This window comes from Magallana gigas, chromosome 5 (assembly GCF_963853765.1).
Source record: "Magallana gigas chromosome 5, xbMagGiga1.1, whole genome shotgun sequence".
Taxonomy (NCBI): domain Eukaryota; kingdom Metazoa; phylum Mollusca; class Bivalvia; order Ostreida; family Ostreidae; genus Magallana; species Magallana gigas.
In genome coordinates this window covers 54,343,391-54,360,633 of record NC_088857.1, presented here as the reverse complement: position 1 = coordinate 54,360,633, position 17,243 = coordinate 54,343,391, and the positions used below count along the sequence as shown (strand labels likewise).

The window sequence follows — 17,243 nt, the reverse complement described above, 5'->3', positions numbered from 1 at the left end:
AAGAATATGGAATTAGTTATTATAACAGTAGGAAAAAGATATGGCAATGAAAAGTAAAACAATCGTAAATGATATTGCTCATTTCAGCAATGATCTTGTACTATTTCAGTTTAAACTCGATTAGCATCTAGACAGTTCTAATCTTTGGCGATACAAAATGACGAAAAGGACAAATATCGATTCACGATATATAACCAATTTCAGGGTATGAATAAAGCATTCCTAAACTTTTTTTTTAAAAGCTGAACTCAAACGCAGATCTAGCATTTAAATGTCTGATATAAATTATGTTACATAGTTAAATTGTCCTTGCACCATACAAACTCCTTAACTGTACAATGTGTGGAATCTTCAGTGATCGATCAACACCATAGTTACATTGAGAACACAGACTGTAGTAAAATGTCAAATAATTTCTAGTACATGATCTATATAAGCTTCCTTCTCTGCATCACATTGATCAACATCAACTAATAAATTTCCGCACTCTACTCACACTAAATGTTTAATTTACGAAGTTTTGAGAGAAAGGTAAATTTAAATAAAATGTTTTATTATCAACACTGCCACCTTTTTACTTGAGGAACTTTCGATTACAATAGTTCTTGCAATAAGTCTTGCATCAATTCAACGCCTGCATTTAAATTACCATTAAAACTGCCTTAACATTTTCAATAGAATTTGGTCGTTGTCCATTAATCAGTAGGGCAAAATCAAAATATTTTTGGCTTAAAATTTAATTCATTTCTTTATCTTTGAGCTCTTCGGGTGATAATGAGAGATAGTATGAGGCATCAATGCAAGCTAGTGTACATTTCAAATAGCCTTTATTTGGCGAGGGTGGGGGGATGATTTCGCTTACACATAACAAGCTTCAGGCGAATTTGAACTCGGGATCGCGTTTAACAAGCCCGATAACCACTACGCTTTGACTATATTTAATCAAATCAAGACATTTCAAATCGCCATATCGCATTTTGTGGCGTAGCATTATAAAATCTTTTTCACAAGTATAAGACTTAATGAAGTGAGGTACCTTGAGAGAAATGGAGATCATCGTGAAAGACTTGCCATGCTTATAATATCTGCACCCTATCTGACAAGCAGGGCAATCTACTGTAGTTGTAGGAATCCCGATATAAAGAGCGACAACTTGAATCATGCAGAAACGCCTTGATGCTGCTAAACACCACGCAATTATGAAAGAAATATTACTTTATAGAAAGCGCATGCATATATTATAACCTCTCGTCAAATGCAAGCACTAATTGACTCGAACGCATAAATATGATGGCATACAGGCCCACGTAATTACTTTCTAAAGGTTTTACTTCTTTATCAATATTCGGCATCATTCTTTTCTGAATTTCCTTCATAATCATTTCAGTTTCAATTTTTTTCAACTTTTAATCAACATCAGCAAAAGACACATTGCAACAAGTCAATTTTCTCTCGATAGATAATAAGAGATTAGTATATCAGAACACATTAAATTAGTCTTATTCTCCTTTGATGGTGTAGAGATTGTTAACAAGTCTTTTATTCTCTTGATAGCATTGAGATAAGTAATAAAGGACACGTTGTAGCAAGTCAATTTTTCCCGTACAGCATTGAGTATTAGATAATTAGTCGACCTCCTCAATGGTGGGTCCACCACCGCTACCACCGCCGGGGGCACCACCTCCTGGGGCTCCACCACCAAAGTTGGGCATTCCTCCGGGCATGCCACCCCCTGGGGCGCCACCGCTGGCCTGGTACAGCTTGGTGATGATGGGGTTACAGACTCCCTCCAGTTCCTTCTGTTTGTGCTCGAACTCCTCCTTGTCGGCCAGTTGGTTCTGGTCCATCCACTTGATGATCTCCTCACACTTGTCAAGGATTGTCTTCTTGTCGCCCTCGCTGATCTTGTCCTTGAGTTTCTCGTCATCGACGGTGGATTTCATGTTGAAGGCGTAGCTTTCCAACCCGTTCTTGGCTGCGATCCTCTCGCGCTGCTTCTCGTCTTCCTGCTTGTATTTCTCAGCTTCATTGACCATACGGTCAATTTCATCCTTGCTGAGGCGACCTGGAATTGAATACAATGTTATTAATATATATTAGACAAAGTTCCTCTTTCAATTTGTATTTCACAATAATTTGACTTGGCAATGCTCAGACATCCAAGGAAGGATTAAGCCATCTTCGGACATGAAATGCCCTCTGGTGGAAACCGCGAATGGAGAAAGAGTTTTCATCACTACATTACCAAAAAAAACAGGGATATACAACTCAAAACTTTTATTTACCTTTGTCATTGGTAATGGTGATTTTGTTCTCCTTTCCTGTGCTCTTGTCGACAGCCGACACGTTCAGGATACCGTTGGCGTCAATGTCAAATGTGACCTCAATCTGGGGCACACCCCTGGGTGCGGGGGGAATTCCAGTCAGCTCGAACTTTCCGAGTAGGTTGTTGTCCTTGGTCATGGCTCGCTCTCCCTCGTACACCTGAATCAACACACCTGGCTGGTTGTCGGAGTATGTGGTGAAGGTCTGCGTCTGTTTGGTTGGAATGGTGGTGTTTCTCTTGATGAGATTGGTCATCACTCCTCCGGCTGTTTCAATACCCAGGGACAGGGGGGTGACATCCAACAGGAGCAAGTCCTGTACCTCCTCGGATTTGTCTCCGGAGAGAATGGCGGCCTGGACAGCTGTGAAGTACAAGCATACAGATAAGTTAAACATTTAATTGCTCAAAAAGAAAACTTGTTTTTTTTTCTTTCTTTCATTAAATGACATAAACGTAACTCATGTCATTTGCATGACGTACCTGCTCCATAAGCAACAGCCTCGTCAGGGTTGATGGATTTGTTCAGTTCCTTGCCGTTGAAGAAGTCCTGAAGTAGTTTCTGAATCTTTGGGATACGTGTGGATCCTCCGACCAGGACGATGTCGTGGATCTGGGCCTTGTCCAGCTTGGCATCTCTCAGAGCCTTCTCCACGGGTTCCATGGTGCCTCGGAACAAATCGGCATTCAGCTCCTCAAACCTAGCCCTGGTGATACTTGTGTAGAAATCGATACCCTCGAACAGAGAGTCAATCTCAATGCTGGCCTGAGAGCTTGAGGACAGGGTCCTCTTTGCCCTTTCACAGGCTGTCCTCAAACGTCGGACAGCTCGCTTGTTTTCAGAAATGTCCTTCTTGTGTTTGCGCTTGAATTCCTGAATAAAGTGGTTCACCATTCTATTGTCAAAGTCTTCACCACCCAAGTGAGTGTCTCCAGATGTGGATTTCACCTCAAAGATTCCGTCCTCAATGGTCAGAATTGAGACATCAAAGGTTCCTCCTCCCAAGTCAAAGATCAGAACGTTGCGCTCACCTTGCTACAAAAACAGGAAGTAATGTACATCACAAAGAGAACTACTTCACAAACAATGGTCAACAGAATTTAAGGAAAAACATAAGTTCAATTTACCATGCAAACTTACTGATTGGTTGCCAACTTTCTTGTCAAGACCGTAAGCAATGGCGGCTGCTGTTGGCTCGTTGATGATACGTAGTACATTTAATCCTGAGATAGTACCAGCGTCCTTGGTAGCCTGTCGCTGGGAATCATTGAAATAAGCTGGGACTGTGACGACGGCATTGTTAATTGTCTGCAAAGTGAAAATACCACACATTTTATTAAATTAGAAACGTACACTTTCTCTAAATTGGGATAAAAAAAACCCTGTCATTTGGTGTAAACTGTCTGTCCAGAAAGTGAAAGTACACCCATTTTTAAATTTCAAGATAAAATTTTCAAAAATAAAAATTCAAATTTATTTGTAAAGTAAATATGCGATATGCATACCTTGCCAAGATATGCTTCTGCAGTTTCCTTCATTTTATTGAGGACCATGGATGAGACTTCCTCAGCAGAGAAGGTCTTTTCTTCCCCTTTGTACTCGACTTTGATCATGGGTTTACTTGCTTGATTGATCACTGTGAATGGCCAATGTTTCATGTCGGATTGTACTGAAGCATCGTTGAATTTTCTGCCGATCAGACGCTTGGCATCTACAATGAGGAAGCAAACAATGGTTAACACTCTAATTCTGCAAGACGGAGATTACTTAATGGAAAATGATGGAGAACATGTTTATCAGATAAACTGACACATGAACAAGCTCCTCACCAAAAATTGTGTTGTTGGGGTTCATGGCGACTTGGTTTTTGGCTGCGTCGCCGACCAGTCTTTCTGTGTCTGTGAACGCTACATAACTGGGGGTGGTTCGGTTACCCTGATCGTTGGCGATGATTTCCACCTTCCCATGCTGGAATACTCCAACACAGGAATATGTGGTACCAAGATCTATTCCAATGGCTTGCTGTGCTGGCTTGCTCATGTTGCTGAAAAAAAATATCTCCGAGTTTAAAATACAAATTTGAGACAAAGAAGCAGATAATAGAATCGATAAATCAACCGATACTGAACCACCAAATAATTTTTCTTTTTATCATTATTTTAAAATTAACAAAGAATGCAATATTTGTAGATAACAAGACCTTTAGTCCCCACGTAATGAGCACGTGCTGGCTCACAAAGGGTTGAATGAAAATCTTATCAAAATTGAAGAAAATGATAATTTTTATCCAACTGAACAAAATATCATGCTCTACAAAGTCTTTGGATTTAACTTTCTTTAAGATCGACATACCTGATGTTCTATTTCTTCCCCTTTCCCCTTTACTTAATTTTACCGGTCTGCTCTTACGCCCGGCGTGTCCCGATCTTTAATACTAGAGGAGGATGTGACGTCACAAATGAAGGTCTAGAATATTCGTATCCAATACAAACACATATCGAGATCCACGTGATACAAAATTACCCGCGGTTCTAGAATTTTCTCGGACACTCTTTCACTTTCTCTTTTGTATCTTACGATTACAAATATATTTCCGTGAAAATGGTTGTTTTATCAGGGATTTATCATTCTTCCGGGTTTATTTATTTACAAATTACATATACATGCGCGGATCCAGATTTATTTCCAAGAAGTTGAGGAGGGATCCAAGGGCAAGGGATATTTTTGCCTGACGGGTGGGTGGGGGTCGGAAAATATTTTCGTTAATTTTACTTTGTAAAATTATATCTCTATATCTGTGCATGATAAAGGCCTATTCAAGCAGGTTGTGCGATAATAGTGCATGAAAATAAGATTATACATTTTATTGATTTTGTTTGTTTCTTCTTAATAACTTACTCCACCCACCCACCCCCGCCCACCACCACCACCACAAAATGAAAAGAAAAAGAAATAAAAACGGGAAAATCATGTAAACTTATCATATTAACTTGACATATGCCTATTTAAGGAGAGGAATAACATCGATGTATAATTATTTTTTTTTACCTCTTCAATTCTACGTTTTATTTTTTTAAATTTTATAGTCGAAAATCATCAATTCAATGTTCACGAATGGCGAATCCGGAGAATTACAAACTTGCAATCAAATATCACTCTATTTCGAGAATTTTCGGATGATAACAATTAATATCTTTAACCACGCGGCTTTACACGTGCCCGGCGCGGTGATTGCGCAAGTACAATACGATCTTAAAAAAGACACCATGCGCAGATCTAGGTGTTTGACCTCGCACCACTTCTTTGCTAAACTTAGATACGGTATTTAGAGAGGTATATAGAAATATAATAGAAAACCCTTTTATGCATACGCATACACGGAAAGGGGGGTTCTTACTTTATTTTTAAAAAAACCAAAAACTGTATTTATTCATTTTTTAATGTTCTTTCATATGAGATTTTTTTTGGGGGGGGGGGGGTGAAAGAGTGAGAAAGGGGAGATATCCCTTAAAATTTCTGGATCCGCGCGTGCACTGTGCCAAAGATGACTGATCGATGCGTGTTACACAACTTTTTTTTGCACACACCGTGGGGTTACGCTCGATTAAGAAAATCTCTGTATTTAAAGCTGCACAATTTTTTCGAGACTATTTTGCGCTTTAAATTGTCTATATACGTAATCAATATGATAATAACAGTTTGGTTCGAAATTAAAGGGTTTTTTTCACCAAAAATATTATGTTCAACAGGGTTAACTTAACAGAATATATTTGTTCGCGATTTAAAACCACGAAACACAAGGAAAAAAATAATATTAAAAAAAAAAATTAAAAATGTTTCGATACTTCAAGTTTAAAAGTGGACTAAGCAGGCTATCTTCGCTAGCAACGGATTTTCAGTCCACTTCGCTCCCCACGGAACGGAGTGGACCGAAAACCCTTGGCTAGGAAAGATGTCAGCAGGCATGCTTGCGAAAAGATTCTTCATGCATTTAAAAGTACAAACATATAGAAATCAAAGTACCGAAGAACTGACGGGAGTTGGTTTTATCGATGCTTATTTATTTTAAAATCAATGATATGTTATTTTGCATGACAAGTACAGGTGGTTTCCAATCTGTATTTGAATTACGCACATTTTTATAATATGAATTTTCGGACTTTTTCGACACAAGAATGTTGATAAAACCCCATATGAATCATGTTAAATAATATTTAAAGATATAATAAATTCAATCAAACTATGTATCAGTGATATAAACATTTCTTGAGAATTTATGGATCCAAACAATATTGAACTCTCGTCTCGTTCAACCAAACGCTCGGCTATCGCCGTTAATCTCCGACAAGTACATTGTAAGAGAGACTCTCTGCTTGTCGGAGATTTACGGAGACAGCCGAGCGCCGAATTGAACGAGACTATATTGAACTCTGGCGTAAGAATACATACAACTACAAAAAATATCTTAATTGTTCGTACCATTTAAAATCTGACTATTTTCAAGGTATTTATAAATATGTTTCCTTGAAAAACAATGCTTTAGCATACATTATTTCGGATTTATTAATTATTCTCAAGAACTAATTTTTGTCAGCGGCGATGATTTGTGCTTTGGTCCAAACACTGTTTCACTTTCGGTTTGTCAGAGTAACTGCATAGGAGAGTTGATTAAAATCAACGCCCAAAAAATTGGGACCATCCTGTTTTTTTTTAAGAAGGCTCACTACATCTTAATTTTTTTTTCTCGAATCAACCGAAAATTACTTGATTATGATAGATAACATGATGATTAAGAAGAATATAGGTCAAATAGACGGAAAATAAGCAATTTTGGAAAAATTATGACTTTTCAAGAGTACATGTATATAGGAAGGGCTTTATCCCCTCCGACCGTGTTTGAGCACCTCATAATATTCAAAGAATGATTCCTTATTACTTATATTTTTTAAGTTTTCACAAATTGTTATATTAATACTAAATTATTAACACTTTTGAGTTAGTTTTATTCGTTTAATAACAAACCCCGCTTGCGCCCCACATTACGTCATTTGTAATGTACATATATTGGACTACATGACCATTACAAATTTGATTTGTAGTGTTATCACAAAGACACTGGGAATTGGGAAATGTAAATATGAGTAATAAAAAACAGTCCACAATGGTACGTGTAATTAAATGATATAAGTAACTTAAGTAAGATTTACGGCTTTCATTTTTAGGCTTTCAATGTACTAAAGTCTTTTTTTTCATGAAATTCAAATGATTTTGCCCTAACGGTTTTGAAACTACAAAAGGACAAAGTTCATGATTTCAAATTTTCATGTTGATGAAATATAAATAATTTCCTGAAAATGTGTACATTTTAAATGTGACTATTATGGAGGTTATTTATGCCTAAAATGTTCTGAAATAACATCACTATTTATATCATGATTCCTTTTTTTAAAAAATTCTGATGAACTATTTGTGTCAATTTTGGACTACTATTGTAAACGAAAACATATCCAAGTCCACCGATTTCAGGAAAACGTACATGTATCTTGGTATGTGTAATTTGGTGTTTCTTAAACATTATTCAATACCTTGATGCGAACTTTGTTTTTGTGAAAACTGATAAAAGTCTTGTGTCCTGTTATTTTTGATTAACCGTTCTTTTTTCAATGAAACAAAAAATGAACAAAACCCGCGAAATAAAAAAAAATAAACCAATTATGACATCATATAAATTTTGACGTCATAGATGAAATAAAGCGTAGTTGGTGTTACGTAACAATGAAATATTTGAGTTATTTCCCTTTAACCACAAACCTTACGGAATCTTGGTTTATGAATGATAAATTTCGTTTTATGCGATATAAAATGGTTTCGGGCAGTTTACGCTTTATAAACCGTGAAGCGGTTTATAAAAAAGCGTAAAACTGTTTCAAACTATTTTATATCGTATAAAACTATTGAATGAATATTGAATTCATTGCTTATAAAAATTTTTTTCATTTTAGATAAAAATGGTCATTTGACCTTTAAAATGACGTAAAATCATACACTATTTAACCGTAACGTCAGGCGTATTGATACGTTTTTGACGTTAGTCTTACTATGACGTGGGCAACATTCTTTATACAATATAAATTTTTTTTTAGCCAATCAGAAAGCGCGTTACAACCAGAATTAAATTATATTATCATAATTACATGCATTAAAGGTGAATTCTCTCAAAACTAGAAGTTAGAGAAGCAACGTCACTCAAAATATTCAAGAAAAATATTACTGAAAGTAGTCCTCAACCTCCGAAATATTTTGCATTTGGTAAACACACTATTAATATTTTACATATTAAATGTACCAAAATTGAGCATCTTCGCTAGCCAAGGATTTCTGATCCGCACCGCTTTTCACGTTCGAAAATGCAAATTGAGACACATCTGTATTTTGAATTATGATCTGAACAGTAGAAACATTATTGAATCACCTAATTGTATTTGTGGTCAAAAGGAGGATGTTTATTACTTTTTCTAAATCTTTGTATGCAAGAATTATGTAAATGCGAGAAACTATCTATTTGAATTACTTTTTAATAGGCTTGAAGAACCAATTATAATTAAATTTGGCTTCTTTGAGGTAGTGAGTTTGTTACGAGATTTAATTAATAATTAATTTTCTTTTTTATTATTGCTATTTTAATACCGTATAGCAACAATATTCGCCAATACTTTGTAAATGCATATTAAATTTTATGAATATTACTATTATAGTAGTCAATAACTTTAAGTAACCAGTAATATTACTATGGCAATTGTGCATATTGTATATACTATGATTAAGAGAGGAACATGTAAATTGTAAGAATCTTGTGTAATTTGCACAAATATGTTCAAATCAAAAGTGAAAGATCTATTCGTGATTTTCTCTCTCTCTCTCTCTCTCCTTTTCACTTTAAAGCAGACTATGCACGTGTTAACAGGCCGTAACGATGACGAACTTTAAATGTTGTGAAGGGAATTAGTGAGAATGGATTACACCAGCGATAATCACCGACTGTAATGAAGTCGGAGGGATTAGTGTTCATTAATCCCCTCATTAAAATTATGCATGCCGGGTAAACATATCTAACTGGACACGATTAACCATGCAAATATTTCAAGAAATATTCTTCTTCCATTTTGCATAAGTAGAAAAATCTTCAAGAATCAATCATCTTAAATAGATAAACTTGCTGACAGGAAAAAAAAGTTTGTTGACGCGCCGAAATTCGAGGGATTCAGCGCGTGCTTGGTTGCTAGGGTAATTTCTACCGGAAGTTTACACTGGTGTTTTGAGAGGAGGTTGGTGAAAGTTGTGAAGTGAGCAAAAATGTACGACGGCGATGAATCCGAAGGCCCTAAAGGGACATTTGAAATCTACAAGGCAGAGGCAGATTCTCTTTTCAAACAAGGAGAGTACAAGAAATCCATTGATAGCTACACAATCGTAAGTTCTGGTTTGAAGATATTTTTTCTCAAAAAGTTTAGCTTGTTTTAAAAAGTACAGAAGGTTTACGCAAGTTAACTATTAAAGCTTTCGAATACTTGAGTTCTTTTACTATTAATTAGATTAACGATCTTTATTCCAGGCCCTTGAGCTACAACCCGGTGACAAAAACACCTTGGTCTGTCGGTCCAAATGCTACCTCCAGCTTGGAGATACAGAGAATGCCTTGGCCGACTCTGAATCCTCCTTAGCGGAGGATAAAACTTTTCACAAGGTAAATTATCAGCCTTGTTTCACTTACATTTCTTACTTTTCATTTGTGATCACACACCCGTCCTTTTGTGGGACTTAACAAATTAATGAACTTTTGACAATTTGTAGGGAGTTTACCAAAAAGCCCAGGCATTGTACTACCAAGGAGATTTTGAGCTGGCCCTCGTTTTCTACCACAGAGGTCACAAATTACGACCAGAGCTGCAGGAGTTCCGCCTTGGGATACAGAAGGCCCAGGAGGCCATTGATAACTCAGTAGGGGGTATGTACAGAGTGTGGGCAAAGAATTAATGTTTTTTTCTACATTAATTAGTAAATATGAAATATTAATTATCCCCGAATACCCAAACTCCGTCACCACAAGCAGAAAACAGTCCGCGTTTCTCTGCAAATTATTTTTTGCAGTTTTTATCATTTGCAATCACTAAATATCACATGAAACGTTATAATTTATAAATTATTAACAAAAATATTTTTATTATTATTCAGATCAGCCCTCTGAATACGACGTTTATCGCACATGCTATCATAACTTATGAACCTAACTCCATCACCCAATCTATGATACGCCAGGGAATGAAGACACATTAACAATTTAGTTAAAACTCAACTTGTTTTTAGGCCAAGTTATAATAAGTAAAATCGGTGTATACAATTTAAATTGTATATCATTTCATCGAAGTGAAATGATCACCAGAATAAAAAAAATTGGTCCTTGTAACAACAATCACAATTACCTTTTCAGAATGTATGGATGTCGTTTGATATCTGTCCTTACATGTTTCAAATATATCATATCAATAATGAATATATTAATGATTACATTATTTATTTATTACATTTTTAATAAATGAAGCATATTCTAAATACCGACATACCGTATATATCTGTAACCCTGTATAAGGCAAAAATTACGGCATGAGCGATTTGACGTTATCATCAGTGTAGTGCATAAACGCTATTGCGGACTGAAAAAAATGTATTAATAACTTAAATAAAAAATAAATTACATGTGAAATGTTTCATCTTGACCTCTCTTAAAATGACTGACCACAGTAAATAATCAAATGGGCTGCATGTCAGAAATATCGTTATTTTAGTGCACCCGTAAAAAGGTGTTAGCTGATTTCACGCAATTATTGTTGCATAAAATGAACAGGGTGTAATTTTGTTATGTTTGAACACATTCTTGAATTTAACCGTTGTTAATTGTTGACATTTGATTGAAGATTTTTGACATGCAAAAAATGACGTCATAATCGCACTTGATTTCAAACGGCGAGGAGTTTCCCGAAAGTGATGGAGTTAGGGTAGTGACGGAGTTAGGGTGCTATGCGATATATAGATACGTTTTTTGCAACACTTCCCCTGCCTCTATTTTGTAGCCCCAGAAAAAGTGAAGCTTACCACAGAGGGGGATCTCTCTTTCTTCGCCAAACAAGATGAGGTACATTGTAAATCTTATTTGAGATGATGATTCTGTATATTTTTTATATTCATCAAGCAAGCTTTAACTGTTTTGCTGTATGGTGAATTTAATATATTTTGGTTGTAAAATTTGGAGATTTTAAAAGATCAGAGTATACCAAGTCATTTTGCACTTGATATGTTTGAAATTTCATAATGCAACACTATACAAGTATACATAAACTCAATTTTAGTGTTTTGATAGTACATACATGTGTATAGGCAAAAATTATCCAATAACTCTGCCAGAAATACCAAATATTTGCTTTATATGAATAAAACAAAATATGTTTAAATTTATATAAATTTATTTATAAAATAATACTTAATATATTAAGCATATCATACATTTGTATTAAATCTAAAAAAAAATCTATCCCATTCACAAGTTTTTTCTGTCGAAGATACTTGATAAAATGCTAAAAGAAAGAAGTGGAAAAAAAACCCAGCATCTTAATTTTTCAATGTGTTCAAAAGAGAAATAACTGGATTTTTTTTATAAACTTTGGCATATAACGATATTAATTCTTATCCATCAATATTTTTATTTTTTTTTAGACCATCCTAGAAACAAACAAGGATGGTCATTTGTAAGGATAAAAGTAAAATCTTAAATCTCGGACGGAGCATTGTGACTAAACATCAGTGGACTATCATTCCAAACCATTCACGTTACAAATGTTCAGTTAACTATAAAGGACGCACACACACACACACACACACACAACCGTCTCTACATCTAAATTCATTGGAACATGGCCCTTAGAATATATTGTTCTTGCACCATTTGTAAAATTGTCCACTATTCCATGCAATACAGAAAATACCCACCAGAAATAAACAAAACATGCATGCCAACTTTGTGTCAATTTCAGAAAAAGATCAAGAAGCCAGCATACAACACATATGGCCGCCCAGGCATGCAAACCCAGAAAAAACTGGAGGTCAGTCGACCCGCGGGGAATGAGAAGACAATCAAACAGCTGCTGGGGGAACTGTATGGGGACCGGCAGTACTTGGAGAAACTACTCAAAGAAACAGGTAGGCAGCACTAGATAGCTCCTTATATTAAACATATTGACATTAAGATACATCATTTTTTTACAATACAAGCATATATTGGAGTTGTATACTGTAGATTCCTAATTAATTGTGAGGAATAAATATCCATGGAAAGTCATGAAAATTCACTAGAATTTTCTGACAGTTTTCAACCATTGTAAATGAATTTTGGCTTATAAAAATTTATATCCTTGCCATTTGATACTAAATAACAATATCGGGAATTACGGACCCACAGACAATAAGGAATATAGTAATCTACAGTAATAAATTAAACCAATTTAATTAATTCACATAAAAACATGATCTGACTTAATTTTGTACACATTAAATAGCTAGCTAGGGAACAGAGCGGGGGGGAAAGTACAATTTTATGATTTTATTGTACCTTTATATATTTGGCACAGATCCTAACACACCAGTGGGTAAGACAATTTCTGGGCTGGTCTCCCAGGGCCTGAACTACCTGGACACAAGAACTGATTTCTGGCGACAACAGAAGCCAATGTACGCGCGTAAACACGAGAAGCAAATGATGAAGCGAGAGAATCGGTCGGAGGGCTCTAATACCGCCAAACTTTCACCCAATGACTACATCATCAGGGAACTCGAGAGGATAGACCAAGGTAATCATGTTTTAAAAATTAAAGGAATTTATCGACTTTTCAACAAAATTGATGTCCTTGCATCTTTAGTGTGCCCTTAGGTACTCTCTAGAATGGGTTACCAAGTGATTTCACTAAAGCAAAGTAGATACATGTAAGCAGTGCAATGTTTATTGAAAAATTTGAAATTAATATTCTGTTACAGCTCAAGTGGAAGGCAAGTATTCAGAAAGTCTGAAACGGGCACAGCGGTGTCTGAACACCGTCAATGGTTTCACGGAGGACATCGTACCAAACAAGATGGAAGTCATTGCTAACTTACACAGCTGTATAGGAAATGCATACTTAGAACTGGGCAGCTATGACAAGGCGCAGGAACAGCATCAGATAGACTACAACCTTGGGGAGGAACAGTAAGAGAGAGAGAGAGAGAGAGAGAGAGAGAGAGAGAGAGAGAGAGAGAGAGAGAGAGAGAGAGAGAGAGAGAGAGAGAGAGAATGAGTGAGAGAGAGAGAGAGAGATTTAAGATATTAATTGGTAAGCTAGATGATCTGTGATAGCTATAGTGTCTTTCTGTTTCATTGATATGATTTCTGTTCAATGATATGATTTTCACTTAGCTATTAGATGATCTGTGATAGCTATAGTTTCTGTCTGTTTCATTGATCAATGATATGATTTTCACTTAGCTATTAGATTATCTGTGATAGCTATAGTGTCTTTCTGTTTCAGTGATATGATTTCTGTTCAATGATATGATTTTCACTTAGCTATTTGATTATCTGTGATAGCTATAGTGTCTTTCTGTTTCAGTGATATGATTTCTGTCAGCAGGACGATTTGTGATAGCTATGTCTGTCTTTTTCAATGATATGATTTCTGTCAGCAGGACGATTTGTGATAGCTATATCTGTCTTTTTCAATGATATGAGTTTGTTTAGCTGGAGTAGTTTTGATAGCTATATACTTGATGTCTATTCCAGTGACATGGAGGAGGCGTGCTCCAGAGGTCTGGATAATCTGGGTCGAGTGTACGCCAGGAAGGGAGACTACAGCCAGGCCATCACAGTGTGAGTAACGTCCATAAAAATATTATTAATGAGCTGTCAAAGCATGCAAGCAGCAACATAAAATGTGTTTTGCTAAATTTTGTTTTGTTAACCTTTTAGATGGGAAAAGAAATTACCATTATCAAAGTCTGCACTGGAGAGCACATGGTTATATCACGAAATCGGCAGATGTTATCTGGAGATGGGAAAATATCAAACGGCCAAAGAGCATGGCGAGAAGTCACTGACACTGGCAGAGGAGGCAGGAGAACCACAATGGCAGCTACAGGCCTCAGTATTAGTCGCCCAGTCAGAGTGTAAGTCTTTACAGGCCTCAGTATTAGTCACCCAGTCAGAGTGTAAGTCTCTACAGGCCTCAGTATTAGTTGCCCAGTCAGAGTGTAAGTCTCTACAGGCCTCAGTATTAGTCGCCCAGTCAGAGTGTAAGTCTCTACAGGCCTCAGTATTAGTCGCCCAGTCAGAGTGTAAGTCTCTACAGGCCTCAGTATTAGTCGCCCAGTCAGAGTGTAAGTCTCTACAGGCCTCAGTATTAGTCGCCCAGTCAGAGTGTAAGTCTCTACAGGCCTCAGTATTAGTCGCCCAGTCAGAGTGTAAGTCTCTACAGGCCTCAGTATTAGTCGCCCAGTCAGAGTGTAAGTCTCTACAGGCCTCAGTATTAGTCGCCCAGTCAGAGTGTAAGTCTGAATTGATAGTGACCTTGTAGGTTGTAAGTCTGTCAGTGACCCAGTTAGAGTGTAAATCTATGTTGACAGTGTAAGTCTGTCAATTTCCTGACAGATTGTAAGTCTGTGGTGACAGTTAATTAGTCAGAGAGTGAGTCTGTCAGTAACCAAAGATATTTTTAAGGACCAACCTTCCTTCATTGAAATGTAGAAAGCACGACATTTCCATTACATATTATTTTGACAAAAGATTCAAGTGTTTTAAAGGCATTTCAGAGTTATCCAAGTATTTTGGTGAGGCAGCTAGGGAAGGGATTAATGATAAGTCTTAAACTGGCGATAACTTAAAGGGTATGCATGGATCATTCATGTTGGCTTCTGATGGCTTTTTTCTGTTTTCAGTGAAACTTGGAGACCTGAGTGCAGCCTTGTCTTCATTTGAGTTGTCATTGGACCTTGCCAGAACACAAGGTATGGATGATCAGTACCAAGTGGTTATGAACTCTGTTAGAGTTAGTTACCTTTGATTATATACCTTGATATACTGAACTTGATTGAATACTCACCAGTTCTGACAAAACTTACCACAGTCATAACTTCCTATTACAGGAGACACTTCAGCAGAGTCAGCCATCAAGAAGGCCATTGATGATGTCAACAACAAGATAGCCAAAGGCTCCTCCACGTCAGTCAAGCCCGCGGAAGGTGAGACGAACACGTCAAACAACAACAACGCCGCCAGTCCCACCAACAACAAAGACAACAAAGACAACGCCAGCGTCAAAAGTAAACCAGCCTCTGCCACTGAGCAGAAAGAGAGCCCAAAGTCCGCCAAGTCTGTCGCCAAGTCAGTCACCAAATCAGAGGCCAAATCGGAAACCAAAGCCGCGGATAACAAGAGTGAAGGGAGCCCAGCTCAAGAGGACACCGTGTAAGGATTACTGCCATTTAACAGATAATCATTGTTAATCAGAGATATCAGACAGGAAAACTATCCACCACCTTTTTTCAATCCAAGTATTACTGTGCTTCATAACGCTATATATTGTACAATAATTTTGTCCCTTTATTGTTAGAAGTCAGTGGCGAAGGAATTATATGCAAAAATTTTGAATCATTCAGATAATTATACACATTTATAAATCTAGTTTTCATTATTGCTTTGTACAATAGCAGGAAAAAGTGTAGCTCTTTAGTATTAAGATAGTAAAAAAAAAATTTTAATTTTAGAGCTGATGAAGATAATGAGGTCAACAAGAGTCAAGAGCAAGAGAAGGAGGGGACAACGTAACCGGGTCAGAGTGAAAGACGAGTGAAGAACTGAACAACCGGAGATATCTGTTAACTTGTCAATGATCACAAATGAAAGTACAACTGTTAATTCTCAAACTTAAATTAGTGTAAATTAATACTGCCAAACAATCACCAAGTATGGTATAATGTACTAGTGTTATACAGCTGTGAAATCTTTAGGTATTATTATTGTTATTTATCAACTTCTGCCAGACAGACCATCAGTATTATATAATAAATTGTACAATTGTTATCACACTGTTATTATTTTTATTCAGTACTGCCAAACGGACAGGTGTAAGATATGTAAATGATTTTGTTTTACAATGTAGAAGCTTGTAATTCAAAAATCAATTGAAATAAACCAAAGAGCTTATAATGTTGTATATACATGTAGCTAATTTAGAATGTGCAAGACTAAAATGCAAAATTCATGGCTTTGAAAAATTACAAGTATATCAAATACGATTGATTTTTTTTATAATTATAAAAAGGTAATTAAATTTCATTTAAATTTCAAAAATATATATGTGATATAATGTACAGAATCTAATCAACTTACGTACAAAAGATAAGAAAAAGGCACGATTTGTTAAAAAAAAACCCACAATACTAGAGTATGTTAAAGCAGAAAACCGGCCACTTGACATTGTTAAAGGCCTGCAGCAACTGTGTATTCCGTTGTTACCAGACTTGTACTTTTAGTTGATTTCAAATCGCGAGAAGTATGCAAAAAAAAATAAAAAATAAATACGCAACAATGTCTTTAAAAACCTTTAAAATATTAATTTTGTATAAACAAACATGAACGTCCTTTGTATTTGTCAGGGAATGTTGGAATTAATTTTCGTTGGCGATGTGATGGCTCCTTGAGCAGGGGTATTTGTTAGGCGGGGCACGAGCTACTCACGCGGAGCATGGGAAAACATGCGCGTCCAATGACAGAGACGGGGACATAGCAATGGTTTAATGAATGAGCATTAATTACGCCGGGTGAGCATGGCGGTACATATCATT

The 17,243-nt window shown here is 36.4% G+C and overlaps 2 protein-coding genes and 1 non-coding gene across 3 annotated transcripts; 1 reads left to right on the top strand and 2 right to left on the bottom strand.

Moving 5' to 3' along the window:
- Positions 1-1,387: 1,387 nt before the first annotated feature.
- On the bottom strand, positions 1,388-4,834 carry LOC117686547 (heat shock 70 kDa protein cognate 4). The gene is made up of 7 exons (XM_034461664.2): positions 4,677-4,834; positions 4,154-4,368; positions 3,830-4,035; positions 3,465-3,632; positions 2,807-3,359; positions 2,286-2,687; positions 1,388-2,065 (listed from the first exon to the last, which is right to left on the bottom strand). The coding sequence occupies exons 2-7, from the start codon at positions 4,362-4,364 to the stop codon at positions 1,626-1,628; spliced, it is 1,980 nt and encodes a 659-aa protein (XP_034317555.1). The 5' UTR covers positions 4,365-4,368; positions 4,677-4,834; the 3' UTR covers positions 1,388-1,625.
- On the bottom strand, positions 2,148-2,242 carry LOC117686548 (small nucleolar RNA SNORD14). Its single transcript, XR_004599702.1, has one exon. It is a non-coding gene; the product is annotated as a small nucleolar RNA SNORD14 (small nucleolar RNA).
- Positions 4,835-9,414: 4,580 nt separating the features above from the next.
- Positions 9,415-16,479, top strand: LOC105318775 (outer dynein arm-docking complex subunit 4). The gene is made up of 12 exons (XM_011416048.4): positions 9,415-9,794; positions 9,937-10,068; positions 10,176-10,329; positions 11,453-11,514; positions 12,410-12,575; positions 13,004-13,222; positions 13,407-13,614; positions 14,185-14,271; positions 14,371-14,567; positions 15,336-15,404; positions 15,543-15,864; positions 16,164-16,479. Exons 1-12 carry the CDS (start codon positions 9,678-9,680, stop codon positions 16,222-16,224), a joined length of 1,794 nt encoding a protein of 597 aa, XP_011414350.3. The 5' UTR covers positions 9,415-9,677; the 3' UTR covers positions 16,225-16,479.
- The last annotated feature ends 764 nt before the right edge of the window (positions 16,480-17,243 follow it).

Coding starts and splice junctions, on each gene's coding strand:
- LOC105318775 (XM_011416048.4), top strand. CDS start 9,678: ATGTACGACGGCGATGAATCCGAAGGCCCTAAAGGGACATTTGAAATC. Junction 10,069..10,175: donor AGGATAAAACTTTTCACAAG/GTAAATTATCAG, acceptor GACAATTTGTAG/GGAGTTTACCAAAAAGCCCA. Junction 12,576..13,003: donor GAAACTACTCAAAGAAACAG/GTAGGCAGCACT, acceptor TATTTGGCACAG/ATCCTAACACACCAGTGGGT.
- LOC117686547 (XM_034461664.2), bottom strand. CDS start 4,364: ATGAGCAAGCCAGCACAGCAAGCCATTGGAATAGATCTTGGTACCACA. Junction 3,360..3,464: donor AGAAAGTTGGCAACCAATCA/GTAAGTTTGCAT, acceptor CTGTTTTTGTAG/CAAGGTGAGCGCAACGTTCT. Junction 2,688..2,806: donor GGCTGTTGCTTATGGAGCAG/GTACGTCATGCA, acceptor TGTACTTCACAG/CTGTCCAGGCCGCCATTCTC.